General features: G+C 33.3%; 1 protein-coding gene across 17 annotated transcripts in view; it reads right to left on the bottom strand.

The window, feature by feature from the left end:
* Positions 1–18361, bottom strand: part of LOC144965384 (uncharacterized) — a 54500-nt gene that overhangs the window by 13670 nt on the left and 22469 nt on the right. For 6 of the 17 annotated variants that reach the window (XM_078900664.1, XM_078900662.1, XM_078900667.1 and 3 more), the window contains 7 exons: positions 14528–14616; positions 13361–13439; positions 8335–8353; positions 6196–6233; positions 4715–4748; positions 3128–3324; positions 941–968 (listed from right to left, as the gene is read on the bottom strand). In XM_078900664.1, the coding sequence (XP_078756790.1) occupies positions 941–968; positions 3128–3324; positions 4715–4748; positions 6196–6233; positions 8335–8353; positions 13361–13439; positions 14528–14616 (484 nt within the window). Of the gene's footprint in view, positions 1–940; positions 969–3127; positions 3325–4714; positions 4749–6195; positions 6234–8334; positions 8354–13360; positions 13440–13811; positions 13846–14527; positions 14617–18361 lie in introns of all 17 variants that reach the window. The other 11 variants (XM_078900666.1, XM_078900669.1, XM_078900674.1 and 8 more) reach the window with 3 other exon arrangements.

The following is an 18361-nucleotide window of genomic DNA, read 5'->3' as shown; positions in this document are numbered from 1 at the left end:
TTCATGCGGACGACGTAGATTTCATCGGACAGAGCATATTGACATAGACAATGCAAAAAAAAATCATCCTGAAATATGACCTGTTTGTAAACAGCGACAAAACAGAACATACAATGTTTTCAAGGAATGAAGAAGATTGGACAAGCACAAAGAAGGTGGGCACATTGATTGATGACAACGAAGACATTGAGAGAAGGAAACATCTTTCAAACGCTGCACTGAACAAATTAATGAATGTATGAATCAGGAGAGATAAGATTAAACAAACAACAAAGTTGAAACTATAAAAATCTCTTGTAAAAACCAATCCTGCTATACAAATGCGCTCGTACCAAGTCAGAAGAAGAAAAGTTTGATGCATTCCACCGCAAACAATTGAAGCAAATCCTCAACATACGTTATCCGACAAAGATTTCAAGCGAAGCCCTTTACAAAACAATGAAAGAAAGACCACTCTCATTGCATATTTTAGAACAAAGATGGCGAATCCATGGACATATAATAATAAGAAATCCAGAAATACCAGCAAACAAAGCTATGACAGCATATTTCAAAAAGTGTGGGCACTCTTTTTAGACGACGACTTATAACTACCTTACCTGTTCCTTTAAATCTAAACCTCAGAACCATAGAACATTCAATGACCCCAAAAACACCTGAAGATCTACAAAAACTTAAAGTTTAGCCAGTGATAGACAATCTTGGAAGGACCTTAAACACGAACTGGTGGAGTCAGCCAAGGCATCCGGATCCTTTGATAGAGACACGAAAGGCTTATAAGTAAAGTAAGTCAAGTGAAAAAAAACAACCTTATCGCTCTTAGTTATATGAAAACCTGGAGTTAACATTCACACTTTTTAAATAATATTCTTAAAAAAACATTTCTTTTAAAATTGCAATCAATCTCAAATACAAATATTACAAAACATCAAAAACTTACTTTTATCTTGAAACATTTTTGAAACAGCCTGTTTGTAAAAAAAAGAAATAGAATATTTTGTAAAACATCAACTGCTTCATCACAATAACATTATACTCACGGCCACAAAAAAAGACCAATAACTCCCCCCCCCCCCCCCCCCCCACATCCCCATTTTAAGATTGATTGATTGCGTCTGACCATTGCAAAAAAGACACGCATATTGCTCGAAGAAGAGGTTTATTTGTTTTGGAGAATACCACAATCAATAAACTTGAATTTGATTGGTTTATACTTTAGCTTAGCCCTTCACCTCGTGTGTGGACAGTGTATGACCATTTAACTAACAAAGAAACCTAGAAGTCATCCCCAACCCACCTTTCCCTCTTCTCCTACCCACGTGCTGACAAGGGATTTGAGAGTGAAGAGAGTTAATTTTAATCAGACAGAGAGTTTTAACTATTAGTGTGTAGTTTGTAGAACTTTCTTTCATTGCATGTGTACAATCTAACACACATACAAGCAACAATAGAGGATAATTGACTTTTATAGCCTTTTATTCAACTCTTCGTAATGACTGTCTGACACTAGGTGACTGAAGTCCTGTTGGCCTAGGGTTTCACAGTGATAATCAGCAATATCATTGATTTCTTAAAATTGTAAAACTCTTAGTTATTCCTTGTGTTTTTAAACTATTGAAAAAATATTCAACTTTTAGAAAGTGTGTTTTTGTATGACAACTTTTTTTTAAAATACAAAGAAGATCAATTTTTTTGACCATTTATGCGTGAACTGTTCCATTCTTCTGGCGAGTTGCCATTGCCTCATTAATTTCTGGTAAATTTCAGGTAGGCATGTAAGCCGTACTTGAGTATAGAAGGAGAAAAAACCCCCATTCATGAACCCATGGGTTTGTATTCACAATTTATGTACCGGTGCATCCAGTGTCAGCCACCTATGTCCTGATTCATGGAACAGCGTTTTACTAGAGTTAAAATCAAGAAATATCAGCTGAACAGAATTTGGTGACCTAATAGAAAAATAAATTACGCACAATTTTATGTGTAGTTTTTACTGGTGAGTTCAATATAAAGGGAATTATTTAATAGCATCAAGACTTTTCAGTCAAGCTTATCCATGGAAAAACACATTGACTACCTTTGTAAAATATTGCATTCAAACTTAGAATAGAAAGATTTCACAATTATCAAAGTTTTAAAATTATATTGCCCTAAAAACTCTTGTTTCATCATTTATATTTTCTAGGATAGATTACTGTAATTCGCTGCTTGCAGCGCATCCAAAATCATTCTGCTAGGATCATTCTAAGAAAAAGGGCAGGAGATCATATTACATGTTATTGTCATTTCACTGGCTACCAGTTGAATTAAGACTCAAATACAAAATTGCTGTTTTTTGTTTTAAATGTATCAACAAAACTGCTCCTTCATATTTATGCAACCTTATTTTATTGTACTCTCCTTCCAGAACTTTAAGATCTAGTTTTCTGATACGTCTTTTTCTCATGCTATCCCTTCTATTTGGAACTCTTCCAAATTCCTTACGAAAATGCAATACAGAAGCTACTTTTAAGACAAATATAAAGACGTATTTTATTAGGAAATATTGATAGATTAAAACCAGTTTCCCTTTATGGATTAGTTTTCATTATATGAACGTCTTAAGCATGTTTTGTGTATGATCTGCTTTTGCAGTTTTGATGTTTGCATTGTAAAGGGCCTAGAGCTGTTTGTATATGGAATAGGCGAGGTGTCAATGATGTACCTGATTATTATTATTATTATTATTATTATTATTATATATATATATATATATAATATATAGGGGCAGCGTGGCACAGTGGTACGGTCTTTGCTTCCTACCCGAAAGGTACCGAGTTCAATCACCCACCGCTGCGTTGTGTGGCCTTGAGCAAGTCACCTCGCCCTAGCTCACTTTGCGGCGCTGCTCTGCGGCTGATGCCTGGGTTATTCCAGTCTTCCCTTGGAATAGACCCTAAAGACAAATTTCCCCTTGGGGATGAATAAAGGGAATTTTATTTATTTATTTTATTTTATTTAAATTAAACAAGAAATTGCAAATCCACATCCAGCGTCAATTCATGCTACATGTACTTTCATTTTAAAATTAACTAAATCAATGTCTTGATAGTTACTAGAATCTAAAAATGGTTTTCTCGGTACTCACACTGACAGAATTTGAGCCTGCAGTTGAAGTTGAAGCGCTTGCTGTGTTCTTATCATTACTGGCTGGAGGTGATTTTAACAGAGTGTTGGATGTATTAGTTAATTTCATTCGAGTCATCTGTAAGTCGGCAGTGTTGAGAGACAACATTCCTTTGGATAGTTTTCTATCACTTTGCGGAGGAGGCACATCGGGTGTTACTGTTGCATTTTATGTAGAATGAAAAGATTAAGATGAACAATACTTATGATGATCTAGAATTTGTCATTAGAACATGTAAAAGATAAATAACAATAAATACAACACGATGATCATCTACCTACTAATGAATTTCATTCATAAAATTGTTTTTCTTATATAAATTATATTTTGTGAATGGGTGCAAATATGACAGCTTTGATAGAGTGTTGTGAATTTAAGACTAAGACTTAATAAGGATGGTAAAAAAAAGGCCCTGTTTTTCAAGAGATATAATCTCACAGGTTCTAATAAGGAAAGAATGAATTGAACTTTGAGGTCACAGTCAGGGTCTCTACGGAAAGCCTTTTCATCCCTCACTAGCAGGAAGCAGTGCAAGAGGGCATTCTGCTTAGTTGATTCATATGTTTAACCGATGTGTGAGTGGGACAATGGCTGTTAAAGGTTGAAAATAAATTACTTTTTACTCCTCTGAGTCAAATATTGGAACAAACTAAGACTAAAACAATGATTTCCAAGAGAGAAAATATGTAATACAGTGATTCATAGATGGTAATAGTACTAAAGATCGCAAAAATTAACTTACAATGATTCTTATCTCACACTTGAAACAAGTATGCTATGTTTATAGGTTAAATAAATAAAAACTAGTCTTCAGAGCCATACAGCTCATGGATACTGGGTTTATCTTGTTTTTTTATAATGCTAAACAGACAATAGCAATTGCTTGCTACCCTTTGGTTAGCACGCTAGTCTATCGCAAAATACTCTTCACCAGATCTATCAGACTAGCTACCTAATCACACTGCTAGGTGGACAAGGGGGGGGGGGGGGGCTGAAAAAATCTCGACTTCACACGAGATCGATATCGACCCCCTTTTGCATATGAAGCAAGTGCTCTACAACTAAGCTATCAAGACCCACAAGTTTAAATGGAGAACAACCACTTCATGAATTAATAAACAATATCATCCAGGCTAATAGTCATAATGTCACACTTAATATTATATTTCCATGCAGTCTTAATACACCATAACCAAATGGTGTAATAGCTTGTCTTAACAGTGAAGCTAAATTGAATTGACTATAAATAACTAAGACAAATAATGGATTTAAGCATGACGGGATGTTCCATACATTTTAAGTTGCAAACTTATTAACATTTGCTTTTAAGAATCATGGACAAAAAAAATGTACATAGTAACAATGAAAATTCAACTCATTTTTTTTTTAACATAAGAAAGAAAAGACCCCTGGAAAAGTATTTATAAAATATCCCCAAGAGGATTGTGATATGCAAGCATCAATTCAAAATACATATGAGATCATTTAAAATATTTTTTCATATGACAATAGGCATGTATACTTATGGTAAAAAAGAAATTAACTTACACGGATCTGGTGCAGTGTAATCTTCATCATCATCCTAAATATAGAGATATTGGTATGATTATTTTACAATCAGGGCAAAAGCAGGAGAAGCAATTGCCCAATTCAGCAACGCTGAAAGTTGTCAAGGAGAAGATGGGTAAAAAGCTTGAAGGCAAAGAGCAGATGATTACTGGAGCAATAATTCTTTGGAGAGTTATTCCACTTTTGAGTAAGAGGCAGGGAGGCAGTAGTAGAATGGATTCTCAAACTCCAGAGAACAGAGAGGTGACAATGATAAAAATTACAACAACAACAATGATGGCAATGATGATGACGACGATGCCGATGATGATGATAACGATTGTAATTCTGATGATGATAAAAAGACTATAAAACAAATAACTGAAATGAAACGTGTTATGAATCAAAGTCTAATCATTTTTCATACTGGAATAAAAGATGAAGCGAAAATATTATCGAATCAATAAAAAGAAATTACTTAAGTTTTGGATGGACGTTTTCAAAACTCAAGGAAACATAGCAAAAGATGACAGGAGTTAATGATGCAAATTGATTTCTACAGGGCCATTTTGAAAGGTAAGCAATGTTATGGATTGAGCTGTATGCAAATGCAGGGGTAAAGGATGCTAAACTTCATGTTAATCCTGTGGTGGTAATCCGTCCATCAAAGGACACTATATTTTTTAAAAGTCACAGATTAGAGAAGACATCTTGAATACGTTTTAGGCGCCAATCCTTGCACTTAAAGTCATTTCAAGGCAAAATAAAAAAAAGTTAAGAAGTCAAGCAGAACTTGTGGGATTTTAAAATAATGATTCAAAGAAAAGAGATATTAGCTGCAATATATAATATAATAGAAACCAATGAAATAAGAAAAAGTTTTATATCTAAATCATTGGCAATTTTTTTTCGTTTTATCACAAATTTGTACCTGACACAATCCTTTAGATTTCATCTCAATCCATTCCTCCTTGCTCTTTTATATTGTATATTAGTATAGCAAGTTTCATGAATGAGAATGAATGGTATTCCTAAATAACTCGTTTTTGGCATAGCTGCCTGAAATGCTGAAATGCTGAAATGCAGTAAAAACCCTCCTCTCATCCCCCCACCCTCTCTCCACAAAAATTAAACCAAAAAAAAAAAAAAATATCAATCTAAACTTATATCTATATCATGTTATAATATCTATTTCTATATCATCCTCGAACAAAATCTGAATGGCTGGTAGCAAATTCAGTGGACAAAGAGATTCATTATCAATCGTCTGCATCATCAAAAACTCAGAAAGTGAGGCCGATAATAAACCCCCCCCCCAAAAAAAAAAAAAAACAAAACAAAACAAACTCCCCTAAAAAACAACAACAACAAAAAAAAAATCAAGAGTCTCAAATACTTCGGTGAGATCCGTTTTGCCAATACTTACGGTCTAACATATGCAGAATGTCTATGAAATAAGAGAATGATTTGATTTCACATACCTGCTGCTGATTGTCTTGAGCAATTTCATAAATTTCATCTGGCATAAAAAAAAACCAAAAACAAAAAAAAAAAAAAAAACCCAAGTGAAATTTTATAAAATGAAAACAATAACATTGAGAACCTTTGTGAAACTAATATCATTGGATTCATTAAGGACCATTTATAATGGATCAAAACACGTCCCTGAAGGCACTTGTCATTAAATCTAATTAATTGAATAATAAAACAAGAACACAAAACTATCATACTGTAATTGTAACACAATTTGCTAAATAGACCTGGATTTAGAAAGGGACGCTCTTGCATAACTAAGTTATTGACAGTAATGGATGATTTTACAAGATGTATTGATGAAAAATGCAACTTTGATGTTATAAATTTGGATTACAGGAAAGCTTTCGATTCTGTGCCACGCAAAAGGTTATTTTTGAAACTTAAAGGCTATGGAATTACTGGTAATATTTATAATTGGATTGTATCTTTTTTAACTGGTCGTAGACAACAGGTTGTTCTGACTTCATATGCGTATCTAGTGGTGTCCCTCAGGGCAGTGTACTTGGTCCTTTACTGTTCATTATCTATATAAATGATCTGCCTGATACTATAAATTCTAAATGCGAAATTTTCGCTGATGACAACATCAATATGTTTGCACCAACATTAGATAAAGATGTCTTACAAAATGATATAAATTCACTTTACAATTGGTCTAAAAGTTGGCAGCTTTATTTTAATATTACTAAATGTAGAGTGCTGCACATTGTTAGGTCTAAGGAAAAATAATCTAATTCAAAGGACTGTGACAATTTGGAAGAATCTAAAGTTTGAGACAAAAACTTCTAATTCAATTAATAATTTACATGATATTGGATATTATTGTATTTTGTATATCAATTATTTGAAACTCTCGAATGTAAAAGTTGGGCATGCCAAATGAATGTAAATAGAGTAAATTATACTACGAATATTGAATATGACACTTATTTATGTAATAGATTCTCAATAAATTGACATTGAATACTAATTATATGTATAATTGATAAATTGTATATATGCATGAAAGTTACACAGATCATTTAAAGGTTTTTAGAACCTATAAGCTCTTAAACGATACGATACGATTTTTCTTCCTTAGATTTACAAGCTCATGGCAGAATGGAATTTCACATACCATGTCCATGTCAAGGACTAAGCAAACAAGTAGAGTAGTCTTTGACCATGTACAACTCATTATTACCCTACTAATTTTAAAGCTTTAATCTTATCCCCGTAAACTAATTTTAAAATAAATAATTTGCTTTTTTTTTGTATGAAAAATTGTGATTTAAAAATCTTTAGTTCTTTCACTTGCTTCAGGCAGAGAGTAAATAATTTGTCTGCACTCTTTAGACAAAATAATGATCAAAAGAAATTAATTTTTTGACAAATTACAACAGGTAGTATCAATTCATTAAAAAATATATTTTCTTTTCCTTACTGCCCTACCATAGTACCATGTATAAACTACAACACAGTGTGGCTATGTGGTCTAGTGGTATGACACTCACTTTTGGATCAGAAGGACCTGGGTCGAGTCTTGCTAGGCGTGTAGTTGAGTCCTTAGAGAAAGCTCTTTACTAACATTCTCTCACCGTACTCAGGTGTTAAATGAGCACCTGGTCGTCAACAGTATTGTCTATGTCGCCTAACAGGCGTCATGTCCTGCCCTACATGTTAAATGTTGCTGTTAGCCAGGGACCCCTTGTAAAGCGCTTTGAGCATGTTTAGTGGATATTGCGCTATATAAAAGCTCAATTTTTTAATTAAAAAAAAAAAACTACAAACAAACTGTCAAAAGGAACCTCTAGGCTAGTCCTCCAATAGTTTTTGATACCATGTTCCCAATTTCAGACCTGCCAACCCTTCACATTCCAAAAGTGGAATCAGAACGCCTGTAAATAGGAATTTGAGACAAAAAATAGGAATTTCACCTTTTTAACCCCCCCCCCCTTTCTTACCATTATCATCACTTTTTGAAAATCAGAATTTTAGAGACAATGGAGGAATAGTACAAAAAGGAAGAGTGTAAATAGGAATGATTCCACCAAGAGCGGGGGGGGGGGGGGGGGGGGGGGTTGGCAGGTATACAATTTCCTTACCTCCAGGATCTTGTGTATCCTGAAATAAAAAAGAAAATAATATATAAAAAGAAATTAATAAATTTAAAAAAAATATATATATAACAACAAATATTGATTGCATGATATATATTGTTTGATAGACCCCTCTCTCTCTCTCTCTCTCTCTCTCTCTCTCTCTCTCTCTCTCTCTCTCTCTCTCTCTCTCTCTCTCTCTCTCTCTCTCTCTCTCTCTCAGTTTTTTCAACTATAAGTCTTTTCATACATCTGAACTAATAATTAGTTGATTAGAAGCTCCCGAATCCAGGATCATATTAAAAACTGTAGAGTGAATCAATTGCCAGTTAAACATTCTCGTCAGAGCACTGGTCTATAGTAAAATATCATATTATGCCAGATATAAGTAAGGCCAGCCACTAAACAAATCCACAAGGTTGGAGATACAAAAAAGTCAGATTTTGAAAAGTCCACCATGTTTCATTCGCTTGATAGTCAGACACTCTATCGTTTGGCCTCTGTTAGTTTTGATGATCTCTTTGTGACTTCTATGTTTTAAAAATATCTCGTTTGCCATATTATGTCATATAAAAAATACAAATCAAATTATTGGTTATGGAAATGATTTATATCTACACAAATTGATAAAATGTCACTAGATTTACCTCGTATCTTGCATACATCTCATGTCAAGAGATAGTAGTTTGGATTTGCCACCTTAAACATTACATGCCATATTTACAACTTATAGCACATTCACGTGTTTACGGATGCATATGAAAGTTTGAAATGTTGAAATAAACCAACAAAAAAAAAACAAAAACAACAAAAAATCAGATCAGAATCTCCTTAGCTCTCCCCCTCCCCCACCCCTAAAAGAAGAGAGTGAGATTGTGCAATGCTAATTTTCAAAATATGGTGAAAGAATCCCAGAAAAAAGATCCCATGTGTCTTTGAAATAGTTGTATTTGAAATAAATGGAAAACCGTTAATTTCGTCTGAAACATGCTTGGAAACTGTTAGATAAATAGAGCATGCAAAAGGAGAGCAAATCAACATAATGGGTTTAATCCTGTGGAAAATGATCTATTGGCATGGCGACAATAAAGCTATTGATTAGATGGCCATGGGCAGAGTTAATTTCAAATCTCAGTTCCATTACATTGCATATTTTGTGATAAAGCTTTATGCTGAATTATTTGTGCTTGAAGAAAAACATAATTTTGAAAACAAATTTTCTTGGCCTCATTTGCTATTTCTAAAAGGTCTCTAAAAAAAGAGCTTCTCAGAGGATCTTTCAATCAATAAAAACGAAAGCATTTTAGAAATAGCTATTCCATGTAACTTTGTGCTCAAAGAATAATAAACGAAAATGAATATAACAGTTTCAAAATAGAACAAAATATCAAACACAATGCTTCGGGCTCAAAACCCTTCTTCAGCCAATAATTTAAAATATCCAATAAAAAACATAAATACATTACTAAAAAACCAGATGGATGATTTTGTACGTCCACAGCTTGTAGCAGCTTAGAACAACTTTGTGCTCAATACATTTCAAAGGCAACATTGCAAAATCCATCTGTACACTTCGGAGAAAATGGAATCATATCTATGAGAGTTTGCACGCTTTTTTGTTGAATGGTGAGACACTCAGCCTGTAAGTCTAATGGTCTGAATCCTCTTGTGGTAGCCAAAAGTAGAGTCCATGGAAAAGGTTTTATACATATCATTTCATGTAAAGGGTTATTTATGCCAACTGACGTGTGAATACTCTCTGTATTTAAATTTAATAATAAATATATCTGAAATTGATTATCTCTTTATTAAGCATTATTTTGAAAAAAAAAAACAACAAAAAACGTTGAGCTTTTATATAGTACAATATCCACTAAATATGCTCAAAGGGGTCCCTGACCAACAAGCAACACGTAACATGTAGGAAGAAACATGCCTAAAGAAGGAGCATTTTTTTTTGCCTTATACATGATACTTTTCCAAAGTTTTACAGTTCTGTTACAGACCATGCTGCCTTTAAATGCACCGTCATAGAGAAACAGCTAAAGCACGCTAAATGTCACTTGCCAAATTTTTGCTATATAAACTCTAAGTACGGTAACTTCAGCTTCAGGCACACTTTATTACAAGACCGTATCTGATTCTGATTGTTAATTTTTATTGTTATCCATTCCTTTTCATGGCCCTTTGAACAAACGAGTTATCACAGAAATAAGTGAGAAAAAGAGAGTGAAAGAAGGCGAGTGATGGAGAAGGCAGATGCATGCACACATACACAACACACTCACATACACACACACACACACACACACACACACACACACACTTAAGGTTATACACAGGCACACTAACGAACAAAGGAAAATGACTCATGAAATTTAATTCATGGAAATCTTTGGATTATGTCTACTTCAAACTCAAGCACACTTTGGCATTACGCATGCCTCAAGCCTCCTACTGATGACCATGCTTAAAGGCTAAAGGCGGCATGGACTGTAATAAAAAAAGTACTTGGAAGAAATAAAAGCACCTTAAAGGCTATATATCCAATTCCACAATTCAGTGTTGTTTTAGGCTTGGGACCTCCTGTAAAGCATGTTCAGCACATAATACGCTATACCTAAACTAACTAAAAAACGTCATAGTCAGCATCACCATCATTATAATTACCATTTTCATATTTCATCCAATATAAATGGAAAATGTGTGGTCATCAGAAAGAACTTTTCAACCACTTTTCAGTACCACAAATTAATATCAACTTATATGCGATCTTTCACCAGTTTGGCAATGAAATTCAATACTTTTGTCTTCAAGGAAATGTAGGGAGGAGTGTGGGGAAAATAGATCCCCAACAAAGGCGCTACTCTAAAACAATAAAATTATTTAAAGTGTCTGTTAATTTAAAGGAGATGAATACAAATTGTCTATAATATAATTTTCCTTTTCTTTTCTTTTTTTTTTTTTTTTGAAAAGAGATGCACTTACGAATTTTTATTCAATAAAAAACAAAAGAGAAAAAAAGAAAGAAAACTGAAAACTTCTTTCATGCCTTTTTTTCATGACATGATGTGAGGCTACGTGACCAGTTAGTATAACATAGATTGACACATCATAAAAATTAATATACAAATACCGTCCACTGATATTAATTAAATGCCATACTATTCAAATCCTTTTTTTTTAAAAAGCAAAAACAATTTAAAAAAAAACAAAAAACAAAACAAAAAAACCCCCAAAAAACACCCCAAAATGAAACAAAAAAGAAATAATAAACACAGAAACAAAAGACAAAATAATACATTTTGTGAACAAAGATGCATATGAAATCCTTTATCCAAGCTGTTAAAGGACCATTCCGTGAATGCCTGACTGTGATCAAAATAAAATATTGACATATTTCTCTAGGATTTAAAAAAGCAAACAAAACAACACAAAGTCCTTTGTTTCTGAGACTTCTTAGTCCACTGTTTGTTTATTGAATAATGCAGATGACCCTTTAAAGTAAAATAATTGATGATAAACTTACGGGACAATACTTACGGACCCCATGTTTACATTTGTCCCACAGTAACCTTATTCAGTCTGTCAAATATTATCGAATATAGATTATGTAAACTGTTACAATTATTCTTTCTTATGAAAAATCGAAAAGTTGAATAAGATCGGATAATGCTAAAAGTTTTAAACCCACATATTTTTCATCTCTAATAACACTGAGAAATCCTAAAAGCTTAATGCGACTCTTCGCCTTGATCTGGTTTGAAGTAAGAGTGAACCAAACACCAAAAATTGAATTCAACACCATAATGTAAATTACACCTTTTTTTCTAGTTTACGAAATTACATTCATCCTTTTAAATAAAAATTAAATAAACATTTTTCAAGGATTTAAATTTAATTTTCAACGCCTGGTTTACACAGACTACCACAATGAGGCGATAAGGTACAAGTAACAGATACAGTGGCCTTGGATATAATGAGGCTGGAGTGAATGAAAGATAATTCTTATTGCATTCAAGCTGTCATTGATTGAAAGGTGTCATTACTAAGATAAGTAAGTAAAAGTAAAAAGACAATAATAGTGATTTTAGTTTCATTTGTTCATTGTTTTTGTTAAATCCTAGCTCTCAATCATTTTGTGTTCATTGACGGGCACAGTTAGCCTTATGGATTTTAACTTGAATTGAAATAGAATTCTACTGTACCTTTATCGAGTGATGTTAAACAAGGAGGGAAACAATATACTAAGACCACAGTGCCTAAAACTATCATGCAGGGTTTTGAAATGTTGTTTTGAGTTGTTACTACGGCTTTGTTACTGGCGTATGTCTTTGTATGGAAAAAGCAAAACATTTTTTGGACAATAGGTAGACGAAATTAAAAAAAATATCCTTTAAGCTGTGAAACAAATGTATCCTCTGCCTTTGACCAAATCAGATATTTCATTTTTAAGAGACAATAATTCTGTTGACAAAAACATTTTTTACAATTCAATCATCCCATCCCCCTCCTTCCTAAATAATCCCACAGTGTCATCATATGTCTAAAATAAATGGAATAAAAACTATTGCTTGTATCACTAAATATCTATATAATATGTAAAGTCCTATAAAATGAACAAAAAATGATCACAGTCGTTACAGCAGGAATTTTAGAGGAAAACTGAAGATGCTACGGAGACACAAATTGTTATCTGTGTACAATAAGATGTAGTAAAATGATAATTTAGAGCTTTCCGATTCTTGTGAGGCAATATCATAAAAATGCAGCATAAGCAAAATAAGGGCTGTTGTTGACAATGCATCAGTTATTTAAAATGTGACACAAATTCAATATCTAAAACTGAATGCAAGCAAATTCAACATGAAACAATTAAAGCAAGTGATAAGCTTCTACGAAATTAAAGTCCCATTAAATTCAACATTGTTTTGTTTTACAAACATTTCATTTTCAAGTGAATCATTTATTCTAAAAGCGCAATGCGGTAAAAAAAAAAAAAAAGGCAGGATTTACAATGATCTTTTCTCACCACTTGTTCATCAGCCCATTCAGAATCAGACCATCCATCACTTTCATAAAGACCATTATCAGCTGTTTGGTCTTGACTACTTTGTGATACGTTGACAGTTAAATGTAAGAAAGCAAAATTAATATTCATTGCAAAGCTTAATTTCAGAGTGACTGCTATAAGAAAAAAAGTCCCCCTCCCTCCCATCAAAAAAAAAAAAATAATAATTAAAAAACCCCCCCCAAAAATCCAATGCAGTAGGTACATAGTAGCTTTCTTGAGCTTTTCCATTATTTAATAATACAATTCTGAAAGTATTTGGAGTAAAGTCTACTGCTTTAAAATAATGACAAAGACAACAACATACTATGTACATATGAGTAGTAGTGCTGATATGAGTTGCATTCTTAGTGTGGCAAAAGGCAAATGACAGAGATTTATAAAAAAAATAAAGTATGGACATTTAACATACCGTCAAAACAGAAAGACTTATTGGGGAATCACTTCTGTCAGCAGCAAGTAAATTTAACAAAGAGAGCAGAGTCAAAAAATGTTCTCTTTATACAAAGGAAAAATAATCTTAACATCAGCTATAAGTTACTTACTCTTAATATTCACATGAATATAATATATATCCAATGTGTTTTATCAAAGATTAATAGTTTTAAAAAAGGAATTTAGCAATTTAACAACTGTTAAAATAATGAGGGTATAGTCTGTGAGAGCTATTTCAGTCTTTTCTATAATTGTAGCTTTAATCATTCTCACATATACATTGAAATAGGCACACATATATGCACAGAACACACACATATATACACACAGACAGATATAAAGATAGGTAGAAAAAGAGAGATAATGAGTGAATGAGAGAGGAAGAGAGAAAGAGAGAGAGAGAGAGAGAGAGAGAGAGAGAGAGAGAGAGAGAGAGAGAGAGAGAGAGAGAGAGAGAGAGAGAGAGAGAGAGAGAGAGAGAGAGAGAAAGAGATAGTTATGATAACAATTAGCAATAAAAAACATTATGGCAAAGATGTCTTTCACAACAGAATGGCAGCCTGACGTCATCCAATGTAAAATTTCATTGGCTGACTTGCATTAAAATTAAAAACCGAAATAAAAAGTTTAAATATGGCCACAATCAAGTTAATGAGAAAGGGTTTTTGAGAAGCAATGACAATGTTGAAGTACCTTTGTTGATTAAAACGTGTACTGGAATCTGAATCTCCATCGAGCTGAAAAGGAATTTCATAGTCTGTTGGCTCGCTGTCTTCCTCTAGCTGTGAAATGTGTTTGGGACAAGAGAGGATGCATTCATGGACGTACAGATACAGTTCATGGAGATATAGAAAAAAAAATTAATATCTAATGTGCTATTTGCTTTAAACCCATAGCAAAATCGAACTTGCATGCTGATTATTGATATTGGTTCGTTTTTGGTGATGAAGGGGTGGGGGGTTGATTAAAATAAAATTGCAACTCACATAAGTCCTTTTATTCACGGTTAGATGTTTATTCATCTGTCTTGTAATATCTGAACACTTTCATTCTTTTATTTTGAATGCGGAAAATGTCATCGTTTTTTTTAATTTTCTTTTTTTTTCTAACAATCTCAACGACTCAAATGTAGCTACAAACTAGCTCAAAATCCACATAATAATATAAATAATAAATAATTATTGAAATACAGTTTAAGCAAGTTATTGGAAAGCGGCTTGATCACAACAGCTGTTTAATTGGAACGAATTGTTTGTGACAGATTTTTAAAATATATAATTCCTATTGGTTAATCAGAATGCATGCCTGTTGAATGGAACGATTAAAGATTCAGCAAATGTTTTAAAGATTGTTTTCATTCCAAGTAATCAAGAACATGATATCCCCACTGAAAGAAACTGTGTATGAACAAAAGCGTTGTAAACTCTATCACCATCCTTACTCTTCAATGTGTTATACTGTAACCATTTGCCAGTCTTGGTGAGCAATAAATGATTAATGAGAGTGAGAGTGAAAGTAATGATGCAATGGTTGATTTGCGTTTGACGAGGCATGCCGCGTTGGTTAAAATTGTATAATGTGTTATGGCTAATTATGGAACAGGATTCTAATGTCCTTGATTCATGTGACTTCTCTTTGAAATATGGATGTAGTGACAATTCTATATGAATGTTGATAAGGTAGCCCATTCTCTTTCAACTGCTGTCATGACTACATACATGTACGTGTAATGTTAAATGTAGGGAAGAATGGAAAATATTATTATTAAAAAAGAAATGAATGGATGTTCTGTATTAGCATTACTGTATATAAATGTATAGACACTGCAAAAGATATGTGCAGAGTGTAGTCTTTATATGTGTTTCAAATGGAGGTTACATGCAGTATCGGTTAATTGGAACCCTGCTTAATTGAATGATTTCTGTATAATTGTGCTGTTCCGATTATGCAGTTTGTACTATATAAATAAATCCGAACCCTTTGCCTTTGGCCTTTGATATAATTTCAATGAATCTTTTATGAAATAGAAGCTACCATATTATCAATTGGAAAAAAAATGTAAACATTAAATCAGTTTTCCACAATGTGATGAAACGTTAAATGTCAAACCATCATAACTCTCATATATCATTTGCTTTGTGTGCATGTTCATTAATATGGTAAATTGTTATGGTCATTCACAAATCTGTAATCATAAGGAATAACATCTTTTTTACATGGAACAAAACGCATTTTAAGAAAATACTGATAAATCTATGTCTTAAAAGTTTTTGTTTATGGTCATATCAATGACAGAAAAATAAAACTAATACAATAATTAATAGTTGATGGGATTAAATAATTCACATTCTCTGTGCTCATTTCACATGATTGACAGGTGATTTATGAGACCAAAAATAATTTTCGTGATTGATAAATAATTTAAAGGAAAAATAAAGATCCAACAAAAAGACACATTCATTAGACTGTTTAGTTTTCAGTAGAAGACTCTAGGCAAGGCATGCTTCAAACATAATGGTTTCATTGAAGAATAAAGGCATGTGGAAGGTAAAAAAGTTACAAGCAAAGGAGGCAGTAAAGATGGACCAATATAAAACTTCCTCTCCAGGGAGGCTGAATTCTCAACCCCAAAAGGATTTCCACCTACAGCAACATTACGTTTGATCCAAGGGTGTCTAAAAGAGTCAATTATAATAAATAGAGAGTAAAAGCGGCTCATTTATCTAACAAAATAACAATACCAAACATGCCAATCTCCTTCCTTTGATTTAAGTTGTTTTTAATCTTAAATTATATACCTGAGCAAAATCAACTCTTTTAATAATTCTGAGGCTAAAATGTGAATAATCAGATAGAAGGGGAAGCCGACGTGAACATATATGCAGGTCTGACATCCGAACCGACTTATTGGCCTAGTTTAACATGGTCGTAATGGCCAATATTTTGCATCATTTTTTGAGATTTCCATTACAAGAATGAGCCCATAAGGAAATGGGCTATCAGACCTTCAAATAAGTGTAGGTTGGGGGAAGTCCAAGCATATAAGAATCAATATAATCAATACAAAAAAAAAAAGAAAAAAAGAAAAGAAAAAAAAAAGGATAAAATATTTTTTGGTGATGACTCATTGCATAAACTTCACACAGCTGAATCGTGACTTTTGATTTGCACACTTTTGGAGATTTAAATTTTCGGAAATTTTTATCAATACGTGAAATACAGTAGAATTACTTTAAACCGAAATTGTGGGGACCTTCTAAACCATTTCGGTTTAAAGACATTTTGGTATAAAGTAAGTTCCCATGTTGCAATGTTTTTCAAGGTTAGTAACTATTTAAGGAATTTGCTCATTTAATCGTATCATGGGTTTCCCCTTAAATGGAGTTGTTGAATAAATGCCTCTTCGTAACCATTAATTTAAAAAAAAATATTTTTTTTGGTGTGTTTTAAAAATATTTTTGGGGGTTTTCGTTTTCAATTCAAAATTGTTGAAAGATTTGAGTTCGGGATGCCGTGTAATTTACATATCTCCGTCTTGATCAACTTTTTTTTCATCGACTTCACATAGTAATTTGATTTTAAACTCAAACGTGTAAGCACAGTGCTTTCTTTTAGACAACTTTTAGTAAAATGTAAAGCTAAAATAAGATCGAAAAGTCTTGGGTGATAATTGATAATGAATGATGCGCAACTACTCAGAGATGAAGTGAAATGGAAATGAAAAGGCGTGTCAATGCTAAGCTGTCAACTACACATCCCTCTTTTGTTGAAAAGCCATTAGGTTCAAAGGCCTAATTACATAGAACCTCCCCCCCCCTCCCCCCCCCCCCCCCCCCCTCACACACATTTAAACAAAGTGGAAATGAAATGGCATTTCAATGGTAAGTTGTCTACATCAACATACGAGCGAGAACATCTCGCTTGCGTTATTCTACACCCCAACTCCCCCTTTCCTCATTTTTCGCCTGTCAGTCACCCGCTGTCTTCCTTTTCCAGTCTGTGCGATTGTGGTGTTGGCCAGGCCCAAGTGCAGTGATTGAAGTGTTTGCCTCCACCCCACCCATCACCCTCATCTTATACTTACGCTCTGTTTAATATCGCCGGGCATTATTACGTGTGGCCTCCTTCCCGAATTTTTGAAGAAAAATATAGAGAGAAAAAGGGAAGGTGCTCTCAAGTTGTTTCGGTTTAAAGAAAGTCCTGCTTAGAAGTATTTCGGTTCATCGTAAGAAGATAATGAAGAAACTCGTACAATTTATTAAATTCTTTGCGGTTTAAGGTATTTTTCGGTTTAGCTTCTTTCGTTTAAAGTAATTTTACTGTACGTTAATTACGCAATTACAGTATTTAATTGCCTGAACCAATATTCCTTCTTGCTTCTTGAGACAGTAAAAAAAAGTGGCAGCTTATATTTTGCTCCTTTAAACTCCAAAGTTACTTTCCTGAAATCACGAGATCGGCGAGTATCAACTTTCCTTCTTCCCTATGCAGATACACGGAGGAAGGGTTTTTTTAACTTCCTCCGTG

This window comes from Berghia stephanieae, chromosome 2, assembly GCF_034508935.2.
Source record: "Berghia stephanieae isolate SIO BIC M18660-M18661 chromosome 2, UCSD_Bste_1.3, whole genome shotgun sequence".
Classification (NCBI taxonomy): Eukaryota; Metazoa; Mollusca; class Gastropoda; order Nudibranchia; family Aeolidiidae; genus Berghia; species Berghia stephanieae.
Note: the sequence above shows the minus strand (reverse complement) of the source record. Positions and strands in the feature narration are given on the sequence as shown.